This window comes from Carettochelys insculpta, chromosome 23, assembly GCF_033958435.1.
Source record: "Carettochelys insculpta isolate YL-2023 chromosome 23, ASM3395843v1, whole genome shotgun sequence".
In the NCBI taxonomy this organism is placed as follows: Eukaryota; Metazoa; Chordata; order Testudines; family Carettochelyidae; genus Carettochelys; species Carettochelys insculpta.
In genome coordinates, this window is record NC_134159.1 from 16,551,236 (window position 1) to 16,571,859 (window position 20,624).

General features: G+C 44.6%; 1 protein-coding gene across 6 annotated transcripts in view; it reads left to right on the forward strand.

The window, feature by feature from the left end:
- The window catches only part of MIB2 (MIB E3 ubiquitin protein ligase 2), a 112,507-nt gene that overhangs the window by 51,447 nt on the left and 40,436 nt on the right, over window positions 1-20,624 (forward strand). For all 6 annotated transcript variants that reach the window (XM_074975555.1, XM_074975551.1, XM_074975550.1 and 3 more), the window contains one exon: window positions 18,790-18,896. In XM_074975555.1, coding sequence (XP_074831656.1) covers window positions 18,790-18,896 — 107 coding nt within the window. The remainder of the gene's footprint in view (window positions 1-18,789; window positions 18,897-20,624) is intronic.

Here is a 20,624-nt window from a genome sequence, read left to right on the forward strand (position 1 = left end):
ATGATCCTGGAAGGAAAGGAAGGAAGGAAAAGTTGCACAGTTCGTTGTTCAGGTTGTTTGCTACATTCAGTATCGCTATAATTCGTTATGTGAGGTCTGCGAAGGTCAGAGAAATTGTAGATTTAAAAACACGGCACGGGGAGGAGAGTTTTCAGTTCTGGAAGGCTGTTAATTTTCAAAATGCATCAGAAATACACACCGCGATCCTTTAAACCACTGGGCTCAAAAGGGAGGTACGATATCAGAGTGCTTTTTGTTTGTTACCCTGCAGGACTTTGTAATAGAACTGTGAGGCGCACATTTTTATGGAATGACCTTCACTCAGGGAATTGCTGAAGTGTGTGAAGCAGTTTTGCAAAGGGATGCTTTGCCGTTTGGGAGTGGAAGGGACTGGGTACAGCTTTGTTTTGGTGCCAGGGGAATCCCATGATTTAGCTGTTACAGTTGCAGGTTAGGAATAAAATAAAAGTGCTGATTTTGGAGGGAGAACAAAGTAACCACACAAAGAAATCCCACATGGATGATTCCTGTTGAGGGCTTTTTTCCCCCATTTATTTAGTTAGTTTTTTAAAGTCCTTCTATTGAACATCTGATATTTGGGCTGCAAAGTTCTTGCCTCAGCCAGAGTAGCAGTCTTTCCAAAGCACAAAAATTGCCTACTTACACATCCATGGGCCCCAAGCAGTGCCGATGGGAAACATGAAAAGAGAACACTGCTATTATCCTTCATTTTAATATTTTTTCTTCTGCAAAATAGAAGAGGGAACCCTTGGCAGCTCTTCAGAGACCTGCAGAGCTTGCATGTTAAAAGGGGATTGTAACTGCTTGTGGTGTTTGTTTAAATAGGCTACACTAGACTGAATATTTACAGACTGAGCTCCTTTCTCCTCCTGGATGTGGGGATCTTTGATTATTTAGGATTAGGAAATGAACAGCCCGTAGTGTGGCAGTGCTCTGCTTGCAAGCCTCAGACAGTGTTCTGCAATGAGCCCACTTGGGCGGTAATTAACATGAACACTTAGATCAGGGAAGCTGCTGAAGGAAGAGCCTCCCCAGAGTTTGCAGCGTCCCATGATTGTAGGTCAGTGGCACTGTTGTCAGCTTCCACTGCATAAGTGGCTCCATTGGATGGGTTTGAATGCTGGTGTCTTTGCCTGATGGTTGAATGGATCTGCATGTGCTTTTAAGGGGAGGAGAAGGTTAATTTGACACAGGACGTGACCTGTTCCTGGGAATTAATAGTCAACTTTCTGGGTTTCTTTCCATCCTGCCTCAGTTAGCGCTGTGTGCTTGGCACAGGAACATGGCTGTGGTTTCTGAAGTATTTCTTGCCATAGTACGTCACCTTCATTATGATTCCCTGTAACAGGGTCACCCGCTTGTGAGTGCCCCTCTGTGGCAAAGGGGTGCCACGTAAGGTCTTCCCTTGCTCATCTCCAAGGCTCTGGAGGTAGGATCTGTCTAGCTCTGTGCACGATGCTGTCCATTCTTGGATTAGGCTTGTGGCCAGTCTTCGGCCACTGGACCTGGGCTTTGCTGTGCAAAGTGCTGCTGCTCTCCCAGTCAGTAGTAAAGAGATTTGCCTGGGTTAAGCTCCTGAGAGGAACTGACAGGCTTAAGCCCAGTTGCTGCTTTTATATTGGCCTGCTGGGCCCTGATTGGCTGCAACAGAGACAGGTGCTCTATTCTGCCTGGAGGACCTCTTGTCTGCTCCTCTCACTGGTAAGGGGTGTGGGAAAGCCTCTGGTCTCTTGTAGAGAGCATGGGGGCTTAGTCCACCCCATCACACTCCCCTGTGACTGTGCAGGCAAATAGTGCTCCATAAATAGCCAGTGGGATGTTCTCATCCAGCAAACAGCCTGTGCTTTGCCTCCCTCCCTGGACCTGTGTGTATCAGCTCTGTAGCGAAGACGAGATGAAACAGGCATGTAAGAATGTGTGACAGATGGGTAATCCCAGGATTTAAGAGGCCCTAAACACTGGTGAGCACATCAGGGAGTCCCAAATCAGCTTTGGAAATAGCCCCTAAACACACCTTCACCTTGTGGGGTGGCTACACCTGGAACTCCTGTGCTAGGCATTTGGCCCTGGTGTAAAAGGTGACTTCCACCAGTGGGATTTCCTACAGCCATCCTGATGCTAAGGGGTTGCACTAGGACAGCTCCATGGGTATAGCCGGAGTGGTGCCAGGTTCCCAGTGCAGGGAAGCACAGGACACTCAGCTGGTGCTTTTAACAACTGGTGGGAGAGGAAATCTGCTTCCTGCCCTCACCGAAGTCCTAGTTGTCCCACCCATCACAACTGATTGTTTGAAGATATTGAGTGTGAGAGCTCCCACCTAATTTGTTCTGTGTTGGCTTCAGTTCAGCATCTGTCATCCTTGTTGATTGCACTGTGCATCATTTCTCTGGGCTTATGCTGCCTCTTAATTTCACTCCAGCTTCCCACCTCATCAGCTGCAAAGAATTATCACATTCATCTTATTGACCTAGATTGCTAACATAGTACCAATTTCCAGCAGGTCCAACAGCTGCCATGAGTTCTGGGGCAAAGTGGGACAGGGGCCCAGGGCAGAGGGTATGGAGCCTGGATCATTCAGCCCCATCCAGTCTACAGCACTGCCCCACTTCCACCCACAGTTGTGTGCAGAGTGGAAATGGGAGCCGGAGCCTGGGCCCCTTTGAAAAACTGGGCCCTGCAGCAACTATCCCTTTGTGTCCCTCCTGTTGCCAGGCTTGCCAGTTTCTTTGCTGATGGACCTGATGCCTTTGTACAGGAGTGGCAGGAAATGTTTATTTTGGATCATTCAACGATTGCCCTGTTCTGTTCATTGCCTTTGAAGCATTTGGCATTGGCTACTGTTGGAAGACAGGGTCTGGGCTAGCTGGACCGTTGCTCTGAACCAGTGTGGCTGTTTTTATATTCTACATAATTATATCAATGGGATTATGCAAGTAAAGTTATGTCACTGTGAGTTTGTAGGACCATGCATTCCATTAATACCCTATGGAGTTTTGTTTGATCAGGGTTTTATTGTGTGGTTCCTGCCCCTAGTGGTTGGGTAACTTCAAGCAAGAGACCTTACTTGTACTGACTTTGAGAAACAAACCACAGCGCTGATGATCTAAGTTATGAACCTGGTAGCTGCACTAGCTAAAAATCTTCCAATTAGCATTAAGTCTTGACCGGATTTACTCTATCCTTCAATGAGAGGAGGTGTACTTGTTGACCAAGTAATTTCTGTACCTCATCTTAAACTAGACCAGCTCTGAGCTGCTGGACTTAAACACCTACAGCTGGGGTATTTCAGGGAAATGTTAGACTCTGTATGGGAATAAGGGGACTTCGAAGTAGGCGGGGTCCTTTCAAAAAGGAGCCCCGTCGGGACGAGCCGTGCGGCGGTGAGGCACGTCAATTTCGAAGTGCCGCAGCCGCCCACATGCTAATGAAGCACTGAATATGCATTTCAGCGCTTCATTAGTAAACTTCGAAATGGCCATTTGCGTGGCCATTTCGAAGTTTGGGGCTAGTGTAGACGTAGCCTTAAATTGCTGCAGGCTCAAGAGCTGCTTCCCAATTTAAATTTGGATTGTAGAATTCCTGGCTTCGGGTTCTGACTTTTTTCAGCTATGCATCTGAAAGCTGACAGTTAATGGAATGGTATGTGGTTACACCAGCACTCAAAGCTGGATTCATATGATTTGAAAAAATAACAAACAAGTTTCACAAGTAACATTACCCATTTATAAAAGGGGAAGATTTTTATCCCCGGTGTACTTTTTACTATGACTTTTCTGTTCACATAAGTCTGATTCTGCGCCTATTGAACTCCATAGCAAGACTCCCAGTGAGTCAGGGTGGAGCAGGATCAGACCCTTTTTGTTTTCTTCTCACCCTGGACAGTAAAAACAGGCCAGACAGTGATACTGTGGTCTGGACAGCAGTAATAGATCTGATCAGTAAATGCTCACAGGTGCAGTTCCATATGTGATGGAAAGCTACAGTGTGGATAGGGTGTGAATATTTTTTTATCTCCATATTGTCTAGTTTTGCATTAGACAGCATGGAGGTAAAACCACTTGGTTGCTCTCAAGTCCCCTCTGACTCCCAGCAAAGTTGTTAGTAGTATAGTGGCATCTAGTCACAACTAGTCTAAAAACAACTAGTCTAAAAACATCCAAATGTAACTAAAGCATTTCTGATTTTCCTGCATTAACACAACAATATTTGCATTAGGGAAAAAAAAAACAATAAAATTACTCCCAGAATATATTTTTGCTCTTTTATAACAAATAATGAAACCACCTTGGGACTTAAATTGTCAAACAACGCTGTCCATTTAAGAACTGTGTAAATGACAAAGCAGTAGGGTCTGGTTGAACAAAATATCTCTTTTCAGTTGTTGCCGTCTCTTGGAGGTACATGATGCTGGCAAGTTTTTGTGGCCTAGGAAGAGAGGATCAAATGTGAGGCAGGAGTAGAAGAATGGGTGCATGGGACCAGCAAGAAGGTATACAGGCTGTTTTGTATGATTTTTTTTTTTTTAAACTTTCCAAATGCTGGTTGACCCTCTCTAATCCAGAACTTTCTTGTCCAGCAACATCTGAAATCCGGCATGATTTTAGTTAGCCGGATGACCACTCATGGGTATAGCCGGGTTTCATGTGATCCCATAACGTTTGTTTACAGCCACCAGTCTTGGCTCTCAATATTCTGTGTTATTAGGTGTAATTTACCCCTAAATGTCTTCTAAGTGCCCAGTAAGCAGTCAAAGTGTTGGTAATTTGCTAGACAGTATTGACCTCCCATGGTCTGGCAAATTCTCTGGTCCAGCACGGGTCAGGTCTTGTGCATGCTAGACCTGAGAGGTTCAACCTGTAGAACTGAGCAGAGTTTTCAGTTAGGGTTCATGGTTCTTCCAAGCCTAACCAGCAAATTAATTGGGATTTGGGTTTTGTCATTGTTTCTTATGATGACTATCCAAAATGTTCCTTAATTTTTAAGGAAAATAATGGAGTTTTGCTTTCATTTGTGAAATTAGTTTTAATTTGGCTATGCATATGAGCAATACGTCAGTAAGAACCGCTCAAAGAACTCCTTAGCCCATGTTCTGAGTTAATTGTAATGCTAAAGGATGAGTAACAAAATGTCACTTGGCATTTCCCCCGGGGCCTTTGCATAATATCAACACAGCAGGGTAATCTGATATTTTAGAAAAGGCTTCTTATGAACATCACTGGGAGGCCTTTAGGACATTCAAAAACACTGCCCGTCTAGGATTTTTAATTTTTTCTTTTTTAAATTGAGACACAATGGGAGTTGTTTTTTCTGGCTCAGAAAACCAGTTCACATAAAATAGTAGTCTGAGCAGTTGCTTGTTTTCTGAACTAAATTGTATAAGTCCAACATTTGTAAAGATTTTAAATGTTCCAATAAGTCTTTCTTCACCTGCTTGTCTGATCTATTTCATATAAGGCTGTCAATGCATCACACTGAGATCAGAAATCAGCACTCAGTAAAGTCCCCAGACTGTCTAGATATTTAATTTTCATTCATTGGAGAGCCTGGTTTTTTAGGGGCTTTTCCGTGTCACTGGTTGACTGTAAAATGATTTTCCCTCTAACAAGCAATAACTGTCTCTTGTCAGAGATGCATTTAATTTGAGGGAAGCTAAAAGGCCTAAATAGCACTCCTAAAGCAGTTCACAAACTGCTGCAACATTTTGCAAGAACTCACCTTTACCTAGCCAGTTCAGTCCATGGACACATTTGCCTTTAGCTTGCATATAGAAGTATTTACGAGGAGGTGATAAAACTTCTGCTACTTTAAAAACTTTCTGCTTCTTTAAACCCTATTGCTTCTGAACCAAATGCACACCTGGCAATTCCAAAGTTGTCTCCTCTTACGTACCTAATCTTAATAGCAGCCTTGGGGAAGTTTTGGGGAAGACTTTTCCAAGCTATTGACAGTTGAACCCTTTCTTCAGGAAAAAGAAATCTGTTGCACACTCTGTCATGTCTCAAACCTACCATGTATTATTAAATGCCCACCATGCTTTAATGTACACATCCCACCCATCTTTGACACTGCTCGTCCTTTGCATTGTCTGCATGTACCGTTTGGAAAATGCTGGTGTTCATCTTCTTTGCCTGACCTTTTTCCTTCCTTTTTCTTGCTTGCCTCAGTGAGCTGTGAAATACTGGACAGTGCTGACATTTTAAAGTGTCCTAACTGTGCAACCCCTAGTCAAAGTGTGACATGTCTGATCCACAGAGGACATGAGTATGTTACATCCCCATCTGGTTCTTTATCTCAAGCCATACAGACTCATGCTTTTTAACTCCAGATGTTCCAGTTTCCGTGTCTCAGACTGGCTGTCTCACCTCCCTTCTGAATTAATGCTCAGTGAAATGAGCGAGGTAGTCTCACCTCTCAGAGGTGTTGTTTCAAATTCTCTACGTGCTCGGACCACTGGTGCATGCATGCGCACACGCTCACGCCACCATTCAGTTGCCGGACAACCATGAGGTCTGTCCAGTTCCTCCACCTCACATCTGGCTGTCTAGCTCTCCCACACTCCCATAGTTTGGGAAGTGCTGTTTCAAGCTCAGATCCCTTTCAGGAAAAGACTGCAGCTGTTTTCTTGAATCAGGCTTCTCAAGCACTGAGAAGATAGAAAGTGGTAAATATGACATGATCTTTAGGATTACTTCTGTTAATCCCTTGATTTCCTCCCCTGTTCAGAGTTTAGATTTGGAACCAATCCAGCTGCAGCAGGGGGCTTCCTTTTTAATGAACCCTTTAAAAAAAAAAAAAGACACAAGGAAGGATGTTGATGAAGCTTCTAGGATGATATCATTCTTCCTGGACCCAAAGTCCCAGCTCAGAACAGTCATGAGCATCTTCAGTTCATGGGCGCAATCCATGGAGGTAACATGTATCACACCCAGTCTTTTTCTTTTCTTCCCGTTCATCGCAAATTGAGATTATGAGGCTTTACACACAAGGGAATTCATTCAACAAGCAGTCAGAAGGAGAGGGAGCCTCGTGCTAGAATGAGGGAGGTACAGAGGCCTAATGAACAAAGCATTAGTCAGGGGCACAAGTTCCACTGCTGGTCTTATGGGTGATCTTGAGCAAATTGCCTCACTGCCTTGTGCCTCAGTTTCCCTATCAGTAAAACAGGGATGATACTACTGACTGCCTTTGCAGAGTGCTTTGATCTATTGATGAACAGTGTCAGAGGTAAGAGCTAGTGTTATAATAAGACATAGAGCTGGCTGTGTAAAAGACGTGTGTGTTGGGAGTAAGAAGGGGATATAAGTCCTTGATTTTGGTTGATATCTCACCTGAAACTGAATGAATTAGTCAAGAATAGGGAATCCCATCCCCAACTCTGCACGCTGCCAGGGACCTGCGAATAGCAATGTAAAGGGAATTGGTGGCCGAGATCTGTGAGTTACTAAGTGCCTGACAGAGAAGCTGAAGTCCAATCGGTACGTCACTTTTCAGGCAGTGCAACTACGTGGAAGGGAAGGAATGTTAAGGATTCTGGGCAACCTGGTGCTGGTTGGCTATTGTATGGCTGTTGCATGCTCTAAAATTGATTGCATTGATGATCTCTTGGAAATCTCCCTCTGGCTGAAACTTGGCAGCTCTGCTGAAATGTGTTTGTCAAAGTCATGGCGATTGCGATGAGTCAGCCGTAGCTTTTTCTGCCTAGTCTCTGGCTGCATGATTTCATGATTAAATTACTGAGGTTAATGGATGCAGCCCTCATTTAGAAAAAGATCAATGGAAGCCCTTAAGGTCTCTGTAGCCTTAAACCAGGCTGTGTGTGGCATACGTGGGTCTGTGAGTAATATTGTGTACATAGAGATGTCCTTAAACAATCCAGAAGGCTGATGCCATTTGTATGTTATTTCCTTACTGTTTGGAGAGTGTAGCATAGGTGCAGGAACTAGGAGCGTGGGGAGTTCTGCATCACCCCTTGGTTCAGGGTGGGCAAAATCGGCCCTGAGGGCCCAGATGTGGCCCTTCAAACATTTCTCTTTGGCATGCCCAGGTGAAGAGCAGAGCGCGCATAGTTATAGCCAGTAGCATGTGTTCAGCTGCCCCTCCTCCCCCTTGTCCCATCTGCAGCCGAGCTGCTCCCAGGATTCTCCTGGTAGCTGTGCAGAGGGTGGAGGGGAGAGGATAGTGCTGAAGTCAGGGTGTTCCCCTGCCTCTGTGCCTCATCTCTGTAGGGAGAGGGAGACCGGCAGTGGAGCTGCTGCAATGTGAAGCATGGGTGGGAAGTGACTCAGGAGTGTGGATCAGGGAAGTGGGGAGACAACAGAGCAGAACAGATTTCCCTTGGAGACAGAGGTGGCTTCTCTCAGAAACTTGCCCAGCAGCAGCCAGAGCGCACACACTGTATCACTGTTGTGTGCACAGTCTGTGCTGCACACACACAGTCCCTGCCACATATACGCAGCAGCACATACTCAGTCTATGTCACAAAGTCTCTCTCTCTCTCACACACAGTGTTTCTCTTTCATACTCACATGCTTGGTCTCTGTAGCCCCCAGCCCCACCCCTTCTGCCTGAGTACCCCCCCGAGGGGCCCACAGCAGGGCTGTGACCAGCACCAAAATTCATGGAGTGGCCCCTCTGCGAAAATTATTGCCCACCCTTGCCCTGGTTTGAAGTGGTTGCCATTATACACTAGGTTTTCAGTTCGGTTCACCAGCTCTCAGCACCCCCACTAGAAAAGTTATTCCAGCATCCTTTAGTCTATGTATGCCTGGGTTTATGTGGAGTATTACGCTTCTTTCCCCAAGGGGATGTTGTCAGGCATATTTCTAGTATGAGCTGGCTATCTAGGCAGCAAAAGAGCCAACCTGGAGTCAGCTCCTTTGAGCCCTTCTTTCGTTCAGCTCTACAGCATCTAAATTTTGACTCTGAAACCTCGGCCGCCTCCTTGTTCTGTCCCATACATTTGTCTTATGTTTATGCCATTGGAGTGGAGTTGAACCTACAAGGTTTTATGTGGTTATGTCTCGGTCACTGGTATGGGGCAAAATCCTCCATCCTCATTTTCTCTTGTGACCTAACTTTACCTTTCAAATTATGATCTGTCTCTCTCGAGAGAAGGAAAAAATAAAAGGTGGTTTGGGTTTCAGTACATGTGTGACTGCACTGGGAGCTTGTTTCTCATCTTCTGAAAGGAGGAGTCTAAGCAAAAGGCAACAGAAATTAAAAACCCAAACTTCCTCTTCCTGAAGCCTGACTTGTCTTTGCTAAGGCTTCTTCAGGATTTCAGCGCTTTCATCCCCTGCAACTGCTGTCAGTGTGAATCCTTTGATAAAACTTAGTATGGTTGTAGATGGTGACATTTTCTAAGAAATCTGTTGCATAGAGTCTGCACTAAAACAGCATCTGCTGTTAGCAGGTGGTGAATTTCTCTTTCCTAGCAATAACACCCTGAAAATAAGCCAGGGAAAATTGAGGCTAAATGTGAGCAATAATCTGTTATCAGAGGAATTTCTTTGCCGAGGGAGATAGTGACTAAAGCACTAAGAAGCTGTGTAGGGAGCAGTGTTTCATTGGCACACATAGGGTTAGACTAAATGATCTAACCACAATAATGTAATTTGTTTCCTATGTCAGCAACTAACTGTAAAAACTGCTTCTGCTCAGGGCTGAGGTGGCTGTCACTGAACCGTGGATGGTTAGGTTCCTTCTACAACCTAACTGTGGCTGTTGAATACAGTCTCTTCATGTTTTCTTTACAGTCTTCCTTGTCTCTGTTTGTCTCCACCCTTGTGATGCATGGCCTGGGGCCACAGTGCTGTGACAATCTCTTTCTCAGCATTCTCTTGTCTTTCATAGTCCATATCTAAAATCTTTGTGTTCCTTGTTGATAGGTGCATGTGTCAGGCAGGCTGTTTAGAGACTAATGCTCATGTAGTTTCTGAGCTCAGGCTAAGTCCATTTAGGCACTAAGCAAGCCACCCATTCAGGCACCCTTTTTATTTTCATTTATGATGCCCAAAATATTATACAGCATCCTTGACAAGACAGGGCAGTGTCTTTGACATCTCAGATTTGCATATGCATACCCAGGCCCCACCACTTATTATCTTCCATCTGTGACTGCAGCTCCCAGAAACCTTTGTATACTGACAGCAATCTGTAGGAACAGATTCCAAATCATGTGGCTTTTTTGGGTGGTGTTGTCTCAGCAGTCCTCTTCAGATTCTGATGCACAGCCATTTCCATCGCTAGTTGTTTCTGACCATTGATGATTCCGGACTATTGAGCACTGGCAAGAGTCATGCAAAAGGCTACATTTAATAACTGAGGTGTGGGACTTGAATGTCTCAGGAGATGGATAATTAGCCAGAAATCCTGTTGCTGGTTTGCATGCCAGTCTGTTTGGTAGTGAAGGGTGTCTGCTGGCCTGTGCAAAATGAGGTGCTACCAGTTCCATTACCAGTGAACAAATATCTATGTCCCAGCCCACCACTTGATATATATCCCCGTATAATTGCTCTCTGGTTCATAGTATGAACAAAGAAAACAACCACTGACCTCAATGGGATCAGGATTTCACCCTCTTATGTTTAGTATTTATACTGCAATATGGACATTGAAAAGACAACAAAACAAGCCCATGAACCTTACAGTGGAAGAAATCTCGCAAAGGCTTCTGGAGTAAACCTGCCATGATATTTACTTTCTGTAGCTCTCCTAGGAGAGACCCCATGTTCATAACCAAATATCTCACCTCACTCATTGGGCTTCCTCCATTGCCATTAAAAACACCATCCTTGTGCATTTACATGCAACCAAAGAAATGACATCAAGTGTTTAGCCACTTGCTGACTTTGGTGATGCCAATTGCATTTACATGTGCACATGTTAAACACACACCTTCCAGCAAAATTCCCCTGGGGGCCATGAAAAAACCTTTGTCCTCTCTAGGGAGAGGAACAGTGGAATATTTATGTTCTTTGGTTCAGGCTATTGCAGACACTGAAGAGATTAGATGAGATTGGCAGGCAGAAACAAAGTAACTTTTAAAAATTATCTGTGTTTTTTTTACTTAGCACACGTTTGGCACAGCATTGGCACATGTGTTTTGTGATTGCAATTTAATTAGAAATCTTGCCTCAGGGTGGCCTTCTGGGCATGGCCCTTGTGCTTTGTGAACTTTCCGTAACCTCTAAAATCAAAGCATCCATCAGCCCTTGTCAGGGTACTGGGTGCAGGCATGTGCAGTGCATCTGAGTAAGGAAGTTGCAAATTAACTCATTGCAGTTCTTGGTAGGATCGTCCCCAAAATAGGTTTATGTCAGTCCTTATCCCTTAGTCTCCTGTGTCATCCATCTAAGCCTTGTATGTGACCAGAGAGCATCTGTTTGTGCTGCTGCCTCCTGTTAGAATTTCCTTTATCCCTAGCTGGAAGTGCCCCAATTAATGCTTCCCTGTGACAGTAAAGTCAATCCAAAATGTGTTGTGCTGTTGCTTTACCTAAAAGATTCTTGTTGCTTAGGGTCCGTCCCCTCACCTCTATATACACACACACACACACACACACACACACACACACACACACACACACACACACACACACACACACACACACACACACACACACACTCTCTCTCTCTCTCTCTCTCTCTCTCTCTCTCTCTGACGGGCTTTTTACGGGTAAAGAAAATGTTGTCACCTTTGAGAGCATTAAAATCTCCTTAAAGGAAAATGGTCTTGGATGTCGGGTATTATAGCGACGTGAGATCTGGGTATGGTTCCAGATGCTGCAATAGAGACAGCATGGGTCTGTCCTGATCTGCCATGAGACTTTGATCGTGGCACTACCCCTCTCTGAGCCTCTGGCATTTTTGTTTTTAGTTCAGTTTACAAGTTCTCTGGGAAGTCTGTTACTAGGCGTATGCGTAGTGCTGGCGCTGAGGACCCTCACTTGAGGTCTCTGGATGATAATGTAATATAACAGCACCTGTCTGAATCTGGGGAATTGAAAATTTTGTTTCTCAGTTCCCCATCTGTAAAGTATGCACAGTGTAACTTTCAGGGGCATTCACGGTAAATCCATTATGCCAGAGGGTTTTTGAGCCATAGAAATACCTAAATGGACGACTAGCTTGGTCTTAATACCCTCAGCCCTTTGGTTCCCAGAATATTAGTTGCAGAAGAAATAGCTTTGTTTACACTCCTAAATGCTGTCCAAGGGAACCTTATAGAAATCTAATACTGCTGGAATTTCCAGGACAGAAATGGGCTCAGGCTGCAAGTGGCTGTCTTAATTAAAATAGCTATGTAAAGGCAATATTGAAATGATTACATTTCATCCCCAGGGTATTTTTGCAACACACTCATAACCTTGGTTGCTATGCAATATTTGGAGCAAAACACCTCAAATTAGATTACAAACCCAAGAGGTATTGGTTCAAGACATCTGGCCCTTGCGTCGTCATTGGGCGTCACTGGTCATTTCCAAGCTGACCCTTTTTGTGTGAGGCCAAGAGGGGGGGGTGTGTCACAAGGGATGATCTCCAAATGTTTGAACAGAACTAAATATTCCTCCGTGTCAGTATTATTTGTATTAGAGTAGCCCTTAGAGACACTAGTAGAGATGGGATCCCTGCTGTATAGGCCCTGTGAAGGTATACAGTAAGAAATAGGCTCTGTCCCCAAAGAACTTAGTCTACCTAGAGCAGAGGTCTGCAATCTTCAGCGCCACATGCAGCTCTTTAAGGATTTCTTCATAGCACCTGACATTATAATTGCAAAGTAAAAAAAATACACACCCTCCTGATTATTTTTGATAAGTAGTGAACATCTAAAAGCCCAGAAATGAACTCCTATCTAACTAGAAAATATGTGATCGTGAAACATTGGGTAACTCCCACTAGAATCCTCCGAAGAGAGAGAGAGAGAGGTTTCAGGAGTGAAAGTCAGGAAGACAGTGGTACAAACTTATACGCAAAGTATGAGGAAATAGAATAAATAAAACGTTTGTGAATGTCCTGCAGTAAGCATTACAATCATTGTGTGCACCCTGTTCTTGAAACAGGGGTTACAAAAAGTCTGGTTTGACGTTATTTATTAAGGATCATCTTGCATTCACATGCATTGCGGCTCTTGAATTATTGAGTTTTTTACCAGATTGGAAAGAATGGCTGTTCTTGCCATTTTTATTGCCGACCCCTGAGCTAGAGGGTGAAAAAAAAGGAAGGTGTAGGACTCCCACAATAAGGTGCAGCAGTACATAGGGATAAAGAGACTCATCCAAGGTCACCCAGGAAGTCTGTGGCAGAGCTTGGAACTGACTCTCAGTCCAGTACCTTTATGGCAAAATCATCCATCTCCTCTCACTCTCTGTCTTGTGTGGGCACGGGGAATTATATGTAAGTTAAGTGATAAATATTGATACCAAATGGAGAGAGAATCAAATTTCTAGATCTTCAGGGCCAAGATTCAAGGCCTGACAGATTCTCAGTATGCTGAAGGCTGGTTTTTGATGAGCATGAAGGGCACTCAGCACCTTAGCAAACTGATGCCTCTGTGGGTGAGGTGGGCACTGGCAGAAACAGTGACAAATCCAACTTTTAATGTCCATGTCTCAAGAGTGGTCAGAAAGACCCATTCCTCTAAAAGAGTGGAAGGAACAGGCTTTCTGCCAGCTTTGTGCTGTGCTGCCTGTGCCTCCTAATGGTCTTGTCTCCGCTGCTGAAAGTGCACCTGTTTTGCTGCCAGATAGCTAACTTTCATGGGCAGCCTTGAGGTTAAAAACCCCAGGGAACGCAGAACAGACTAGTGTTAGCATGAGGTGAACAGCCCTGTATCCTCCCCAGGGAGTGACCTTGGCGAGCTCACCTCACAATAAAGCTGAAAGTGCCTGGTTTTCACAGTTATTTTTACCCCAGGATAGGTCATGGGTGTTAGTTACCGTGAGGTAAAAAATGCACCTTTTTTTGGCAGTGAAGACAAGGTCGTCCTCTCCTCTCTGGGAAAGAGCAATGCAGCTGTTCTCCCCGTGCTGCCTGTTGGCACCACTTTCCTCTCGCTTCCTTTTGGGCTTCAGACAAGTCTATTTGAGTCCTAATGAGTAGGAGGAAAAAAACTGTTCTCCTGAGAGACAGGGTCACTTTCCTTTCCCATGTTCTCCTCTCTTAGTATAGAATCACAGAACACTAGAACTGGAAGGGAGCTCGAGAGGGTCATTGAGTCCAGTCCCCTGCCCTCATGGTAGGACCAAGCACCATCTAGACTGTCCCTAATATAGATGTTTGTCAAACCTGCTCTTAAAAAGACATGTATCAGAGATGGTCTAGCCCTAGCTGCTGTTTTCTAGGTCATTTATTCTGCCCATAAATCATCACTAGGATTCAAGGGCAATGTACTGGGCCATATTAGTGTTGTCAGGGTCAGAGAAAGGACCTGACTCTGCCCTAGGGAGCTTTATAAAGAAGGGGGTGGGGGCAGAAGATGGCATTGTACCACGCAGTGCATCTTTCGCTGGGGCATAAACTCTCCAGTGTGTTGGTGAGCCCTGGGCTATCCTGACCTGTTAATGTTGTGATAGAATTTGCAGTCTCCTTTTTCCGTTGTGAATATTAGTAACCTGACATGAGGATAAACATGGAAGCAGAAAATTCATACTGTCTAGATTCACACTCTCATTTCTGCAGTCGTTGTGTAATTGGGAATGTGCGATGCCACCTCAATTGGTAATTGCCTTACCAATTTTTTCGATTAGGTCACTTGGAATTTAATATTTTGGTGCCTTTTTTATTTGGTGGTGGTTCAGGCTGGGGGGCTGTGTCATAACTTTCTGATGTCTTTGTTTTCCATTTATGAAAACTGTCCTTTCCTTTCGTGGTGTGTTCACTCAATTTGAATGGGAGCATATGACCAGACACCTTGCCAGATGGCTTCAGATCTGTAGGCCGGCTAGTCCAGTGTCTGACCTCACTGCAGAGGCTGCAGGAGAAGGTGCAAGAAATTCTGCAGTGGAAAGAAAGAAAAAAAAAAATCTGTCCCCCAGAAAGTCCTTTTTTGATCTTTACTAATTAGCTTGTTTTATACCCTGGCATATGGGGTTTTGTATCCCTTGCAGTCGTCTGAATATCTTGTTAGAAGTATAAATGTCAAACCCTTTTCTGAACATTGCAAAGTTCTTGGTCTCCATGATGTTCTGTGGCGAGGTGGTCCAGGCTTGTGCAGTGTGATTTGGTTTTGGTTTGGGGGTTTTTTTGTTTGTTTTTGTTTTTGTTTTGAGTGGGGGAGTTTTTCAGTTTCTCTCCAGTTTGAATTTACCCCCATTTTAATTGTGTTGAATATCCTCTTGGTTTGTTTGAGGCAGCAGTTCCTAGTCTACCTTGTCTAAGCCAAGCATTATTTTATATCCCTTTTATCACATCCTGTCCTTTTTCCCTTAGAAAGGAGATAAGCAGTCTCAAGCTCTTTTTTTTTTTTTTTGGTCAGAGGTTGTCTTTGTTATTTTTCTCCTCTGCACCTCTGCTAATTCTGCAATACCCTTTTTGAGCTGGGGTGACACTCAGTGAGGGGGTGCTATTGCTTTATATAATGGCATCGTGACATAGGTCTAGATTATGGACACAGATTTCTGAAGTTTAACTCCTAAATCCAGTTTTAGAAACCTCATTTTTGAAGGTGCGGAACACCTGTAGCTGGTTGGAGTCAGTGAACGATACATTTGCTCAGTACTTTGATCTGTTGTGGACTTCAGGCAGCGGCAGGTGTTCAGCACCTTTGACAATCAGGCCATTTTTATTTACATGTCTAAATCTGGATTTAGGAGCTTAACATTCGGAAACCCAGATTTGAAAATATTGCCCCGGAATCTATTGTAACCTGAACTTTGGGCCTTCTGTTTAAAAAAAAAAAAATAGCGAATGAGAGGAAAGGATTTGAATAATAATTTGCTAGATGCGGTTTGCCATGCTAGTATTGCAGGAAATTTGAATCCCATGAAAATATTAATTCGGGATCATTGATTTCTCTGCTAATGTTGATTGTCAAGCCTCAAGTTTTTTAAGCTAGGGTAAGGGGGGATGTACTTAAGTGCAAGTTACTTGTGTCCTTCTGGAAAACTGTTTGAGAAAAACATACACACGTGTGTGCGTGCATACACGTCACACATCTAGATTGTACTCAAGTATTCAGAAGTGAAAGCAGTTGCACTCTTGTAACTTTTTGGGTACTTTTTCCACCTCTGATTTCAACCATGTAGTGCACAGATAAACACTGGCTGTAAGGGCAAATATTATGCATGTCTTTTACGGCATGGGCATAATATGATGCAATAAAATCACTGGTTGGAGTTCTCTAATTAGTTGAGCTGTGTGGCACTACTTCCTGATTATCAGCTGCATATGACAGAGCATAGGTGTCTGGTTTGTCATGTCCTGGATGGTATTAGAAACAGTTAGAATCTTACTTCCATCAAGTTACAGTCTAAGTAATGAAAAGCCCCCAATTAGCAGGATGTGTGTATAAATGTCACCTTTTCGTAAGCACATTAGGATGCTCAGCACTTGATGGAAGATCCATTAACAAGCTAAGAAAGGTACAAGAGTTAGGATTTTGATGTGGTGATAAATACTATTTCCAAGTACCAGCGTAAGGCCTTTATCTTCCTGAGTCTCAGCCTGCTGTCTCTGGGTATTAGTAGAGAATAAATAAAGCATTCAGAGTTCAATGCAGTTTCACTATTGTTTTTCCAGCTTTAGAGCTGCACTCAGTCATTGTGTAGATGTGGATTCTGTTACTTTTGTACTAACCAAGAAAAAAGTGGGTTGTCCCTAAACTGAGCAGAACAAAGAGATGCTTAAGAACTTGGGCTGCTGAGGATTCCCGTGGAACAAAAGCCTTCTGTAGGGTAGCAGAGACAGAAGCTGCAAGCTCTGAAAGGGCAGAGAAGCTGCCTCACAGTTATGGGAATTGGAAGCTCTTTTAACAGGATATCAGACCCCATACTTATCATCGTGTAGGTAATGCTTTTAAACATGGGCTTTCTTTGTATGAATTGCTGGATTTCTTGGAGAGTTTTCTTTAGCCATTAATTTCTTAAGGTATGTCTACACTTGCATTGGATTGACCAAGCGTGTTCACGGATGATTAAAACTGCCCACCTCCCCCAGGAACCACGAAGATTTGCCACAGCAAGTGAAAGTGTGAACTGTTTGACAAAGCAAACCCCCCTCGTGGGAATGGAAGGATTTTATTGGCAAAAGTGCCAACAATCAGTATCACTCACACTGGCTTTTAGTGACCAAGCTGTGTCAATGCAGCCTTGTTGCTAAAAGCTGCGTAGTGTAGACATACCCTTAGTATTGTGAACAATTGAGTTGTAGTCTTGCTACTAGTACTTTCTAGATTTGTGCTGTCTATAAGCAGCTTTGGGTGTGGGGGGAGGGAAGGCTGTAGGGCTCCTCAGAAGTTCTGTGCCCTTGTGTGATTTGTGTGGTGGTGATAGGTTTGTGTAGGAGGAACAATTACATCCATCTTCCCCGTCCCCCACTTTCCTTGCTCTGTTTTTGAAGCTGCTGAGTGTCTGAGCCCTGTTTGAATTCTGGTGTTCTGCTTCTGAAACATGAATAACCTATCATACGCTGACCTGAGACTCCTATCCCTTCATAAACTGGTGTAAGACCATGGTAATAATGCTCTGAGCATTTGATCTTCCATGGCACCATGTGAACAGTTGCATCAATGAGATTGCTGAGCTGGGGACAGATTCATCTAGTCTTTCTTACCATGAATAGCACTGTATTCTGTAGGTGATTCGTGGAGTCCTCCTAGAGTAAGGTATTACTAGGCATGAGTTTAAAATATCCAGGTCTGACCTTTAATCGTTTCTCTGCTGTGATTTGGAGTTTGCCAATCTCATGGTTGGTTTGGTTTTTTTGGTAATTATTTTAGAAAGATTTACTAAAAATTCTGGTTTCCCCCCTCCCCCACTGCAACCTCAAGAAAGCTGAGAGTATTGCAAAAAGGGGACATTCCCTCCCTAGCCCTTGGTCCTGTGGTGCTGGTATGAAACTGCATTTAAAACTCTTTGGATCAACATGAATTCCTCAATCAGCAGGTAGTTTTCTGAAGTCTGGAACTATATGAAATAGACCATCCCAGAGGCCTGCCGCTGTCAGCCTCCTATCATTCCTCTCTGTCTGTCCTCTCCAAACCTTCCTCATCGTATTCCTCTTTTGTTAACTCACCTCCTTCCTGACTGCGTGTGCTCTTGGCCCTGATCCTAAGCCATAGGGACAGAGCTGTGCAGCTGCATAGAATCTCACAGGCAGGCAGGCAGTCCATCATTTGTGTTTCTGTTGTCTCCATTACCACAGTCTGCACCTCAGAATCTTTCATGTATTTATTTTCACAACACTCCTTTTCTATAGATGGGCAACTGGGACATGGAGAGGCTAAGTGATATGCTCATGGTTACGCACACTCTGTGGCAGAGCAGGGAATCAAACCTAGGTCTAATCTGAGCAATGCACATGTGTAAGGGACTTCCCATGGAGATGAGCCTGCAGGACCAGGGAGGGCCTTTGCATGTAGATTGTGTGCTTTTTTCCACCAACCCTTTCTGTCCATTTTGCCTCTTGAGACTATGAGCTCTCCAGAGCAGGCACCATGCCTTGCTGTGTGACTGTACAGTACTTAGAGCATTGAGGCCCCAGTCTTCAGTGGGTCCTAGCACAATGCCAGTAATAATAGACCCATTTATCTTCTCTGGCTTTTGTCTTTCAGAGTCACAGTGAGTCCACGACAGAACTTGCCTCGTATCACGTTAAAAGGCACTTTCCAGGGGGCCAAAGTTGTCCGTGGCCCAGACTGGGAGTGGGGTAATCAGGATGGTAAGGATCATCATTTCATTCCCTCCCTCCCCATCATTTACAAAACTTACTGCAAAAATTATCTATTGGCAGCACACTGCTAGCAGCAAGTGCAGATGACAGCAAGAAACCCACTGGAGCTGTTCAGCTGCTGCTGGTGTTATTTTTTTAAATTAAGCACTCTTAAGCCGTGTCTACACGCACGCGCTACTTCGGAGTAGCGGCACTAACTTCGAAATAGTGCCCGTCACGGCTACACGTGTTGGGTGCTATTTCGAAGTTGAAATCGACGTTAGGCGGCGAGACGTTGAAGTCACTAACCCCATGAGGGGATGGGGATAGCGCCCTACTTCAAAGTTGAACATCGAAGTAGGGCACATGTAGACAATCCGCATCCCGCAACATCGAAATAGCGGGGCCCGCCATGGTGGCCATCAGCTGAGGGGTTGAGAGACGCTCTCTCTCCAGCCCCTGCGGGGCTCTATGGTCACCGTGTGCAGCAGCCCTTAGCCCAGGGCTTCTGGCTGCTGCTGCTGCAGCTGGGGATCCATGCTGCATGCACAGGGTCTGCAACCAGTTGTCGGCTCTGTGGATCTTGTGTTGTTTAGTGCAACTGTGTCTGGGAGGGGCCCTTTAAGGGAGCGGCTTGCTGTTGAGTCCGCCCTGTGACTCTGTCTGCAGCTGTGCCTGGCACCCCTATTTCGATGTGTGCTACTTTGGCGTGTAGACGTTCCCTCGCAGCGCCTATTTCGATGTGGTGCTGCACAACGTCGATGTTGAACATCGACGTTGCCAGCCCTGGAGGACGTGTAGATGTTATTCATCGAATTTCGATATCGCTACATCGAAATAAGCTACTTCGATGTAGGCTTCACGTGTAGACGTAGCTTTAGTGTGTTGGCTTGTTTTATTTAGGGACGTTTTTGTGGCCCCTCTGTCCTAGCCGAGTGACACTCGGGTGTTCGTTCACTCTTGCCCCAGAGGGCATCACAAGAGGTAATGAGTTCAAAATGCAACTGAACTGATTTAGATTCCCTTCACGCCAGCTGAGCTCCTGGCCCTCAGGTTGTAGGTTCTTGGAACCATGACTATTCTGTATTTTGCTGTTCAGGTCAGGTTACAAGTGTAAATAAAGATGATAAATCTTGTAAATGCTGTCAGAGGACACTAGTGAGCTGGGTTAATTGATCTCGTGGCCCCATGCATCTTATTAGAGTATTAGCAGCCAAGTGTGAAATTTTCTAATGTGATGATCTTGCTTTTAATTTTGCTTTGTGACTTCCCCTGCCCCCTCCCTGCTGCCTGGTGGGTCCAAGGAAATTAGCATTGACTACCACAGAATTTGCTGACGAACCAAATGCTCCTCACATTGGACTGAGCTTTTTCAACCTGATCTGGGCTTTGGCAGCTGTATTGGTTGTTTTGGCCCTCTGATCCATTTACTGATTATTTCCCTCTACTCCATCTGAGCCTCCATGCCTCTGAAATGAAATCTGGATGGCTGCTTCCCTCCTGCTTTACCGCAAAGGATCTGACAACAGATGACAGTAGGGGACGGAGGTCTGGTGGGTTTTTTTTTTAACCCCCCAAGTTGCCTGCTGACATTAAGAAATGGTGAATGCAATTTGTCACTGGTTGCTACATTTACATTGGCAGTGGCTGAGGATCCAGGATGCTTGCTGGGTTCTGTGTGTCCATAAGCACCAAGCGCAGCTATGGGGCTATATTCGAGAATGACAAATGGTACCA